A 12,435-nucleotide genomic window follows, 5' to 3' on the forward strand; every position below is an offset into this window, starting at 1 on the left:
TAAGCTAAAATTTAGACTTTTCGTGGTGTTCAGGAATTCCCTAGATATACGGAAATTCGGCAATCTTGTCCTTAAAAAGGAAGACAAAATGTAACAGTTACGATTAGATCATCAGATCCCAGCATCAGCCAGTCACGATTCCCAGTCTATGGTCATCCAATCCAAAGTCTCACACACACACACCTGCCAGTCCCACGTTACATTCCAAGAGAATGTTTTTCATTGTCTGCATTGGGTGTCCACATGTACAATGACTGTCCTTGGAAAGTCGCCACTTTAACATGTTAAAAAAAAAAGACTGAAGGTAAAAAAGGCAGTTCCCTGACACTGACAGTCAAATAATGTCCATTCCTGTGCTGTAGGAGATTATCACATTTCAGATTACAAGATTTACATGGAAAAGAATATTTTATTCCTTACACAGAAAATCCAGGGAGGACTCTGGACTGCAGGTTCTTATTCTTAAGTCAGTGTCAGCACACGTCAGTCCTAAGTTACATTCCAAGAGAATGTTTTTCATCGTCTGCATTGGGTGTCCGCATGTACAATGACTATCCTTGGCTGGAAAGTCGCCACTTTAACCCTTTCCTTACCACCTACAGCAAAACCGTCACGTTTGTTACGATACAAAAAACATTTTTTCTTATTCAGATTTATTTCTTACATCACAGACTTCGAAGAATGATCTTTGTTTTATTAATAAGAACATAATATTATTGATTTGTTGAGAGCTTCTTTGAGTTCAAAGAATGAATTTTTCTTCTGGAGAAGCCTGCTATTTTGGGAAAATGCTGAAAATGATCTGTAAGGAGAGAGTTAACATGTTAAAAGAAAGACTGAATTTGAAGGTGAAAAAGGCTGTTCCCAGACAGTGATGTCTTTTTACTTGTTTATTATAAATTGCAGGCCATGATTGGACTTTCGTCCATTTCATTTGTTATTATTATTAGTTTAATCTGCTGCTGTGCGTGTTATACTAGCTTGTCCATTCCTGTGCTGTAGGAGATTATCACACTACAGATTACAACCACACTATAATCTTGAGGATCTGTGGTAGGACACTCGCCTTCGGATCAGAAGATCCGAGGTTCCAGTCCCGCTCTTAGCAGTGTATAGTTGAGTCCTCAGAAGAAAAGTCTTTTTTCACACTTTCTCTTACCAAACTCAGGTGTAAAATCAGTACCTGTACCTTAACGTTATCCCTGCTGGAAAAAAATTGTACTATTGCCTAACATGAGTCATGTCTCGTCCTGCATGTTAAATGTTGCTGTTGGCAGGGAGACCCTTGTAAAGCGCTTTGAGCATGTTTAGTGGCTATTGCGCTATATAAATGCACACGTTTTGAGGGGATTTTTTACAACAAAAGCCCCATTGCTGACCCCGCGTTTTTTTTCAAAAAAATATTTCAAAGTTTATACCAGTTTCTATAGCATGAAATGGACAAAAGCAATTGCCTGCTACCCTTAGGATAAAATAACGATGAATATTGAATTGTAAGCTTCAATTTATGAGACAAAGACAGATACTGTGGACATATTCATCATTATCCTTTGGATAGGATGCTAGTCCATCACAAAGTACTTTCCACCAGGCCTAAGAGACCCAGCTACCCATTCACTGCTGGGTAGACAGGGAGTTCAGAAAAAAATCTCGACCGCACCGGGTATTCATCTTGGTCCATTTGCGCGTGAAGCGACTGCCCTACCAAGTGAGTTTTCGGGACCCCCATTTAATATAAGCGACATCAGAAAAGGTCTCGACTCTCAACCTGTTATTACAAAAATCAAGTCGATTTAAACTCCAAATTTGCCGAAAAAAGACATAATTTGTCAAGAAGTCTGAACATTTCAGGAACACCCTTGCCCTTAATGCTTTATATAAGGATGCATTCTGGAATAACATGTACATATTTCAAATTTTGGCAAGAAAACTCGCCCTTCAAACATCAGCCAATTAGAATGACCCTCATCTTAATAAAAACTCTCAAGAAGAGAGTTTTTGTGAAGATGAGGGTCATTTTAATTGAGCAATACTTAAGGGACGATTTTTCTGACCAAAAAATTTTAATACGTGTTTTTCCAAGAGTATTGTTGCATAATTCTACCCCAATCTTGATACTCTGCTCCAAAAACAGTGAATTGAAATTAAAGACAAGAACAAAATCGAATGGTTTCTTTGTATAAAAATGTACACAATTTATTTACAAAAGTTCAATCCTATTTCGACTATGAGCCAGAGCTGGATGCCCGGCCAGTCTTTGCCATGGATTTGATAATGGGATCCTCTATGCTGAAAGCCGTCACAATTTCCTGAAAAAATGATTTTTTTAAAATGTAATAAAAGGATTTAAATATAACATTGAATACATCTTCTACATACTGTAGACTCCGGATAAGACGATGCCCAGGGGAACAGGGGAAAAAATCGACTTAACCGAAAATAAACTTAACTGGAGTGTAACCAAAATGAGCAAAAATGCATGTGAACAAAGCAAGCCAATCTACAATAAGTATGGCCCTTCATGTCGCGCTTTTCGCTGTATTTCAGTAACATTAAATTCAATGGAAAAAAATAAATAAATAAGTAAAAACTGAGCTTTGAGAAAGAGCAATATCCACGAAACGTGCTCAAAGGGTCCCTGACCAACAGCAACGCATAACATGTAGAACGAGACATGATGCCTGTTAGGCGATAATTACAATTTTTTCCGACAGAGACAATGCTGTGTTAACAGCCAGGTACTCATTTTACACCTGAGTACGGTGAGTAAATAGCCTTTTCCAAGGAATCAACTATGCGTGAGCAAGGCTCAAACCCAGGACCTTCCGATACAGGGGGATAGAAGACACAGTAAGTGCCTCCCTACCCACTATGGGAGGTCAGGAACCCCACCCAGATACAGAGGGAATAGAAGACACAGTAAGTGCCTCCCTACCCACTATGGGAGGTCAGGAATCCCACCCAGATACAAGGGGAATAGAAGACACAGTAAGTGCCTCCCCACTATGGGAGATCAGGAACCCAATCTAGATACAAGAGGAATAGTAGTATAGTATAGTATAGTTTTCCAGCGTATTAGGCGTTTTGTGCCTTTGCTGATCTTGGCATTCAGTTCTTCGAGATAAAAGTCAATAAAAAGCCCTAACAGATCTTTTGACCTGTATCTATAATATATAAACTTTTTGATAAATTGAAGGCCCTAACCCTAACAGATCTTTTGACCTGTATATACGTCTAACCCTTTGATGGGATCTTAATGGGCGGTTCAACTATGCTAAACATGTAATCTGCTAAGTGGCTATCTAAGCTATTTTTGAAGGCGTTGACACTTGGAGCATTGGTCACCGTTTCAGGGAGACTGTTCCAGCGGTCGATCACACGTTGATTAAAGTAGTGTTGCCTAAGCGATGTGTTACACCTTGGTTTATGCAGCTTGTAATTATGACCTCTGGTTCCATTGTTTGCAAACACGAAAAGTTTACTCTCGACTTGATACAAACTGTGTGTAAACTTGTATGTTTCAATCATATCACCTCGTACTCGTCTGTATGTCATGCTTGGAATTTCAATACGTTTCAGTCTATCCTCATATTGCTTATCTTTCAACCCAGGAATTACTTTTGTTGCTCTGCGAAGCACGCCTTCAATAAGTTTCTTATCTTTCTCAAATTGTGGTGACCATACTGAGTTGCTGAACTCGAGATGGGGTCTGACTAATGCAGTAAATAGTATTTTCATAGTTGCTGCATCTAAATAGGTAAAAGATCTATTGATGAGTCCAAGGATTCTGTTTGCCTTATTAACTTGTGTTTCTATATGCTTTGAGAATTTTAATTTAGTATCAACATGTACTCCCAAATCTTTCTCAAGTTTTGACTTATTCAGAGCTGTTCTGTCGCTACAGTGATGCTGTCTCATATCGTAGTGAAAGATTTTGTTTTTCGTTCCAAGATGTAGCACTGTGCATTTTCCAGCGTTGAACTTCAGTTGCCAATCGTCTGCCCAGTTGACTAGATTGTCAATATCTAACTGAAGACTGTCTCTATTTTCTAGATTGTTTACCTTTCTGTATACTTTAGTATCATCGGCATACATTGAACATGAGCTAGACAAAATACTTGGTAAATCATTAATGAAGATTACGAAAAGAGTTGGACCTAAGACGCTGCCTTGTGGCACTCCACTAAGAACTTCTGTCCAATTTGACACTGTGCCTTGCACGCTAACTCTCTGTTTCCTGCCTACTAGAAAATGCTTAATCCAGCTTAGAGTATTTCCTTGTACACCATGAGCTTCCAGTTTGTTTAAGAGTCTTTGATGGGGAACAGAATCAAAAGCTTTAGCAAAATCTAAGTAGATTGCGTCAACCGAAGATCCTTGGTCGAGAAACTCTGTCCAATCATTTAAAGTCTTTAGGAGGTTAGTTGAACATGACCTGCCAGAAACAAAGCCATGTTGGCATTCAGACAGTAACTTGTTGTTCTTTAGGTGAGTTATGACATAGTCTCTAATAATGCTCTCCATTATTTTGCAAACCACTGAGGTGAGGCTAACTGGTCGATAATTGCCCGGATTACTCTTGTCTCCTTTTTTGAATAACGGTGTAACTTGTGCTTCTTTCCAATCGGGTGGAAGAGTTCCTGAGTCAAGTGATTTTTGGAACAGTAACGCTAATGGTTCGGAGAGTTCTTCTGACAACTGACATAATACGCGGGGGTGGAACATGTCAGGTCCTGGGGACTTGTTCATATTGAGTTTGTCTAGTTTCTTCTTTACAGTGTCTTTGTCGAATTCTATATCTGATAGTATGTTGTTTACACTTTTTCTTTCACATGTAGGTATATTAGTAAGATCCTCGTTGGTGAATACACTGCTAAAGAACTTGTTAAGAATATTGGCTTTGTCAATGTTAGATGAGGCTGTCTTATGATCATCATACAAATCCGCAATACCGTCTTTAGTCTTCGTTTTTGTTCTAGCATATGCAAAAAACTTTTTCGGGTTCACTTTAGCCATACGAGAAATAGATCTCTCATAGTCCTTTACAGCAATTCTGCATGAGCTTTTGGCTTGATTTCTGGCCCTCGTGTAATTAATATAGTCTGCACCCTCTCTAGTTTCTAAGTACTTTTTGTAAGCTTGCTTCTTTTTCTTGAGTTTTGCCAAGACTGTAGGATTGATCCACCGAGGTGAAGTTCTGTCTGAACTACTTTTAACTTTTGGTACGCTGATGTCCACTGCAGACATAACTTCAGATTTGATAATAGTCCATGCATCGAGTACAGACAGGTTTATTATTTTTTGTGTTAGGTCTGCAGCTGAGACTAATTCAGAAAGCTGTTTGTAGTCGCCTTTATCGAAACAGTAGCGGGGTTCGTTCGAGTAACATTTCTTTGTGTAACATCTAAAGTCAAAATATAAAACCTGGTGGTGACTCTTGCCTAGTGGAGCCTCATGTCTTATTGAGTCAATCATTGAATGTTCATTTGTAAAAACCAGGTCCAAAATATTTGGGTTTTGCTCTGAACGGTAGTGAGTTGGTTGCTTAACGTGCTGTGTTAAGAATGAATCCCTGACAGCTTCCATGAATTTAGAAGCAGAGTGATCTGAGTCCTTGGGGGATAACTCGTTTGCCCAGTCTACTTCAGGAAAGTTAAAATCTCCCGTAACTAGAACATGTGATTTGCCTTCTGTCATTTTAACTAAAAGTTCATTAATCTTATCATTGTTTTCAAAAGAGCTATTCGGTGAACGATAAACCGAGCCAACTAACATCCTATCATTGTCTCTAAGTGTTATTTCACACCAAACGGATTCTTTGGATGATGACAAGTTGTCTGACAACTTGACTGGTTGAGCATTTAGCTTTGAACGAACCCATATGGCTACACCACGATGACAACTTTTATCCTGAATATTGTGAAAACAATCAAAGCCTGGAATCTGAAGTTCTACCGGCTCGATTTTACCTCTTTGCTGATTTTTAGGTAACACTTCAGTTATACTTATAACATCAACACTCTCAGCATCAATCGTTAATAAAAGTTCACTAAGTGCCTCCCTGCCCACAATGGGAGGTCAGGAATCCCACCCAGATACAGAGTGAATAGAAGACACAGTAAGTGCCTCCCTGCCCACAATGGTTGGCTGGTGTCTAATTTAGTCTAAAGGTCAATCAAAAAGTGAGAGGAAGTACTCACCTTCCACTGTGCTGGTGTGATCTCCAGGACCATCTGTTTCCTTTCAGATGAGTCCTCATTTGTTGTTCCACTTTCTTCTTTCTGAATAGGTTCTAGATCGGCAAATACCAAGATTTTATTTCATTATATTATTAAGACAATAGGGCAGAGAAGTTGTGATGTCACACCTTCCTCTTTTTCTGGTCCAAAACTCATTGGAAGTGTATAACCAGTCCTCCGGATAATGTATAAACAGGCGGAGGTGTTGTACCAGTAAGGTTGCGGGTTCAAGCCCCCATCGCAGCAAAATTTTAATTCTCTCTTGTCTTCTGACACTTCTCTAATCTTTTCATTTTCCGTTATAAGCAATGAATGGCTTACATATTAAATCATACTATTTTAGATGTGTAAACAGATTCTTATATTAAACCATATTATTTTAGATGTGTAAGCAGATTCTTATGATTACGGGGTTTATAAGAGAGCGAGGATGGATGATCTTTATCGACGACCAGCATTTATTTGGGCTAGAACATAAGATGCCATCAGTCTGAAACCAGAAGATCCATTGCACCCAGTCCTCCGGAAGGCAGGCTTTACACTTCCAATCAGATTGGAACCAGTATTTTGACATCACACTTTTACTCCCTCTTACCAAAAAAAACAAACAAACTTGGACCAGCAGGCACAGGCCCTGGCACAATAGATATCAAAATGCCTATAGGTGGAAAACAAGGGGAAAGTGGGCCTTCAGTCAAAATGGATGTTTAGGTGTCTTCCGGTGAAATGACAAGTACAATAGAATACACTTATAGTAAACACTCTTAAAACAAATTCAACCATTCCAAGATCCTGTTACTCACAGAAGGGGGTCCTAATAGCCCAGTTGGTAGAGCACTCGCTTCACACGCAAAGAGACCCAAGATCGATCCCAGGTGCAGTCAATATTTTTTTTCTGACCCCCCCCCCCCCCCTGTCCACCCAGCAATGATTGGGTAGCTGGATCTGTTAGATCTGGTGGAAAGTACTTTGTGATAGACTAGCGTCCTATCCAAAGGGTAGCAAGCAATTGCTTATTGTCCGTTTCACGCTATAGGAACTGGGGTAAACTCTGGCTCCATGGGCCTAATGGCTCTGAATGAAGGACTATTACTACTATTAATACTCACAGAAAGGATGTCTCAGATGTTTTTCTGTTTTTAAGTGGTGCATTAATAATAATAATAATAATAATAATAATAATAATAATAATAATAATAATGCTGAAAACTTATATGGCGTTATAACTCCGAGACACCAGACTCTAAATGTTTTTATTGTTGGCTGAAAAGGGAATTTGAGCCCGAAATGTTCCGTGTTTGGTATTTTGTTCTTTTTTTTTTATAAGCTGTCTGTTATATATATTTTAGTTTATTACTTTTCACAGTCCACAGCATCTAGCAGCCTAGTATCACAATTCATCAATAGTGATCCATTTCCTCGACATATCAGACTACGATAACAAGAAATGAAGTGAGTAGAAAAGTGACAGAAGACAATAGAGAATAAAAATTTCACAGTGATGGGGGCTCAAACCCCTGACCTTACTGGTACGACAACTCCCATCTGACGGGGGGGGGGGGGGGGGGGGTTAGCACCACTGTCAGAGCTACAGACATGCCAAATTGAAAACTTCAAATTTAGTAATTTTTATGTCAATTTTGAGTAATTTGACAAGGAAATTCGTAATTTCTGAAATTGTGTACGAACAACCACAATATCATTATTATTATTAGTAGTAGTAGTAGTAATAGTAGCAGCAGCAGTAGTAGTGGTAATAGTAGTAGTAGTAATAGTAGTAGTAGTAGTAGTAGTAGTAGTAGTAGTAAAAGTAATAATAATAAGTAGTAGTAGTAGTAGTAGTAGTAGTAGTAGTAGTTCTTCTTCTTCTTCTTCTTCTTCTTCTTCTTTTCTTCATTCTTATTATTATTATTATTATTATTATTATTATTATTATTATTATTATTATTATTATTAAAGTATTAATAAGAATTAAAAATTCGTAATTTTTCATAAAATTTCGTATTTGGCCATGAAATTTGTCTAAAATTCGTAAAATTACGAAAAATTCTTAAGATTCGGCAGGTATGGATCTATCCACTACTCAAAAAATAGTGATACCAAACTCTCATGTCTATCTTGATCCGTTGATCTCCTGCCAGTGCATCCCAGACCTCTCTAGCTCTACCAGAAGGTCTATCCGATCCTCTTCTTCCTTTTTTCCTCTTTCCGGATATAGAAAAGACACATACTAAAAAAAATCATGTTGTCTAGGGGAATCAGACATTTTTTTTAAAATCTGACCCATAAATGACATAAATCTCACCTTTATCGTTTCAGAGAAGCCAACCGCCCTCAACCATTTGAAAAGATTTATTATATTTTCCCAAAAAAATCATATTTTCAACATGTCCAACCATATAAAATTTCAAAGTTAACATTCACTGAATTTATGGAGACTTATCAAGCTAGTCTAGTAGAGGGTGGAAAATACTGCAAAATCCGATGGCAATCATCTGCCTGGCTACTCAGATTCTGATCTGGGAGGAGATGACATTTAATGACCTTCACCTTTTTCCCTTTAATCATTTCCGGCCCCTTTTGTTACAAACTGGCTCTGGCTTTTAGCGTTTAGCATATTTTGGTCAAAATTCCCATATCATATTTTGGACTTCAAAGCGTATTAAAATATGAGAAATCATACAGGTTGGCAAGCCTGTTGTTTACTAATACTATCACAAAGACTCGATACTCAATGTCATTCATGGAGCTATACGTCTATTTAGTTTTGGCTACCTACAATGGGTTAAATTTCTAGCTAAAGGGAAAAAGGGAGATGCTGATGACAACAGAGCTAAAACTTGTGACCTCAAGATGTAAATGTAAATGCAATGTCCAATCCATTCCGCCACCTCACCCCAAATATCCGCATCCCTGATTTTTTTTTTATAAAGACCATGATAAAGACCAAAACAAACACAAGTACAGGATCCTGCCAAATTAAGGCTCAAGAAACCTACATGGCTGTGCTTTAAGATCATTTTAATAGATCAGACTTTCACAAAGCATCATAAAGCCCATTTAAAAAAAGGTGAAAGCTCCAATAGCCTTAGCCTTAGGCCACCCCTTGGGGCGCCCAACATGAGCCACAAATCTTCGCCATTCTGTCCTGTCCTCCATAAGCGTACACAGCTCCCGGGTGGTGTCCATTCCCTGTGTCATCTAGCAGACAGTCAATGTAAGTTTTATTCTGCCTGCCTCTGCTTCTCTCAGGTGGTTCCCATAGCACAAGACTCAATAAATGAACCATAAAAGCGCATTTGATTATAAAAACGTTCATTTTAAGATAAAAAAATAAATTCTTACCAATGACAGGCAATCTCTCAGAGTCCAAAGACAACCTGGCATGACCATCCTGAACAGATCAAAGTCAAAATAAAAACAGATCAATTCCAAATGAATAAATATGTACGTATATTTGCCTTATTTTAGAGAAACGGAACGAGAAACTAGAAAAATATAGTCATAGTGGAAATGGTGGAATGGCATCTTGAGAGATTCTCATCCTGATGGTTTTCATAATTTTATGAAAAGTAATGTATTGATGGTAAGCAATAGAAACCCAATGGGAACAATTGCCAAAGAATGAAAAGATAAACGTGATCTTCCGTCTCAAAACGGTATTATGTCAGGATGAACCAAATGTCAAAAAAATAATGTTAAAATCAAAATGACCAAAAATGTGAAATTTTAATATCTGTCGGTTTAACTCTCTCGAGTTCACCATGATTCAAAATTGAACAAATTTGTTTAATTTTCCATTCACATGAACACGGGAGAGTTAAGAAATCAAATTCATTCACAAGATTCGAACATAAAAGTTAACCCATCTCATATTATTGTCAGTAAATTCAATTTCTAGCATCTATTTGTTTTTAAGGGTTTTACAGCACTTGCAACACATTAAGGTTATATCAGCACCAGTAAAAAGGAAGAACATGGGATAGTAAAAAGTTATAGAATTACAATTAAAGCATCCAAGAATAAGGCAGACAAAGGGGAATTGGTTCAAATAGGGAACAGATGTAGATTCCAAAGAGCACACTATCAAAGTACTTAGTTTGAGATCACTTAAAAGTCTCATCCAGACACAAGCACAGGTCCCCACTAAGAGGAACACACTCAAATGTTTACAAACCACATATAATACATAAACAAAACATAAGACAGTGCATAACAGAGAGATGATTTACAAGAGAAAAAATATCATCTCCCAACACTAAATATACATTTGACTGTTTCCCTCCCAGCCAGGGTATCCGGCCAGGGCCAGGACAAAACCAAGTAATCTCATTCCAAGACAAAGACAGAAAGCAAGTTGGAAAACAGACATAGGGGGATAGAAGACACAGTATGTACCTCCCTGCCCACTATGGGAGGTCAGGAACCCCACCCAGATTTTCTAGCATCTGAACTACCCTGACATAATACTGCTTTGAGGTGATGAGCCACAAATTCCATCAGAAAAAAAAGAAATGTTAAATAAACAAAATGATTTGAAAGATAAACAAAGAACTGAAACAGGCATTTGGTTCATTGAAGAAACTTCAATGAAATATAAACGATGCACAGTGGCCAACTTTTCAAAGAGCAAAAATGGGACAACACAAAATTCGGTCATGATCCAGAATAGCAGTATGTTTGGACTATCAGATAATAAAATCTTGAGTTCAAGCTTTTTTCTGTTCCTTGTTTTAATTTGCTAGTCAAAGCAGCATAATCCTGGGACATACAAAGGTCATTTCCATACTTATAAGCAGTCTATTTAATTTTTTTCGGGGACATCAGGACAGATGGCCGCTATGTGGATGTTTGGTTTGAAAAAAAAAAAATGATTTGCGATCCGACTTGAATGAGATTCAAATTGAGATTTCATAGGCCTCATTGCTCTCTGATCAAAAAATGAATGTCAAAAAGTCTTTGTGCTAATATTTAAGGGTGTAATCAGCATCTAATATCTAACTTGACAATAAAGCACTTACCCTTATCAAAAATGAAGTATAAAAAATATTTTCTACTGTTTGACCAAAGGATGTCGGGTGGGTTACAAATTCAAAGAAATCAACAGGTTCCTCTGAAAATAATAATAGGATAAATTTATAGAAATTAAGAATTTTATAATATATATATATAATATAATTTTTCTTGTCCGTTAAATGCTATATCATGGGTGAAAGTTACTCAATGCTATTAATCCTGCAAAGGCAGGTGCTCAGAAAAAAAAATCCTGCAACTACCAATAAGAGGAAAAAACAGAAGTGCGGTTAATTATATAAATGCCGTTTTTTTTCATTTTCGAATTCCGGCCAGACAAAAAAAACAAACCGCGAGACCTCTTTTTCAAAAATAAAAATCCGTCCTGCCGGATTTTTCCGGCGAACTTTCACCCATGTGCTATCTATAGTCAGGTAAACTTAGCCCCCATGAATTATATGGTGCTCAAAATACCTTCCCCTCCCCGAATTTCATGACTTAACTTAACTGTTTGAGTGATGTTTTGTTTTCCAATTAACACATTAAAAATGTTGTCATCAAATAGTTATATTACATCAGATCAATTAGAAAAAAACAATATTTTTGTTAAAGAAAGAAACTAATAGTGAGGATGTAAATATATTAAAAAAACAAAATAAAATCTAATCTCGTGGACAATGAGATGAATATTCAAATGAGGTGATATATGGACAAATTCTAGTTTATAAAACATAATATTCAAAATCACTGGCTAAGTGGTCTAGTGGTATGACACTCGCTTTTGGTTCGAAAGGTCCTGGTACGAGCCTCACCTGGCCATTCACAGCATTGTCTCTGTAAGAAAAAATTGCAATATCACCTAACAGGCGTCATTTCTCGTTCTACATGTTACGTGTTGATGTTGGTCAGGGATCCCTTGTAAAGCGCTTTGAGCACATTTAGTGGATATTGTGTTATATAAAAAAAAAAAAGCTCAAAGCTCAATATTAATTATTACAAGAAAAAAGGGCCACTTATGAACAACTAGACATCTACAAAATTTAACAATGTTAGAAAATGCAAAATTCATTCATCCATGAATAATGAAAATGTTGCTGCTTGAAGTCGAAGGAAAAAATAAAGATAAGTATTGAATTTTTAAGTTTCAATTTATTAGACAAAGACAGTTACTGTGGACGTTTTG

General features: G+C 37.3%; 1 protein-coding gene across 1 annotated transcript in view; it reads right to left on the reverse strand.

Annotated features, from left to right (window-relative positions):
• Positions 1-2,165: 2,165 nt before the first annotated feature.
• Positions 2,166-12,435, reverse strand: part of LOC144964344 (EP300-interacting inhibitor of differentiation 3-like) — a 23,639-nt gene continuing 13,369 nt past the window's right edge. Inside the window, exons 7-10 of the mRNA XM_078898452.1 lie at positions 11,261-11,352; positions 9,585-9,633; positions 6,201-6,292; positions 2,166-2,309 (exon numbers count right to left, since the gene is read on the reverse strand). Of these exons, the coding sequence (XP_078754578.1) occupies positions 2,226-2,309; positions 6,201-6,292; positions 9,585-9,633; positions 11,261-11,352 (317 nt within the window). The 3' untranslated portion in view covers positions 2,166-2,225. The remainder of the gene's footprint in view (positions 2,310-6,200; positions 6,293-9,584; positions 9,634-11,260; positions 11,353-12,435) is intronic.

This window comes from Berghia stephanieae, chromosome 2 (assembly GCF_034508935.2).
Source record: "Berghia stephanieae isolate SIO BIC M18660-M18661 chromosome 2, UCSD_Bste_1.3, whole genome shotgun sequence".
NCBI classification, from domain to species: domain Eukaryota; kingdom Metazoa; phylum Mollusca; class Gastropoda; order Nudibranchia; family Aeolidiidae; genus Berghia; species Berghia stephanieae.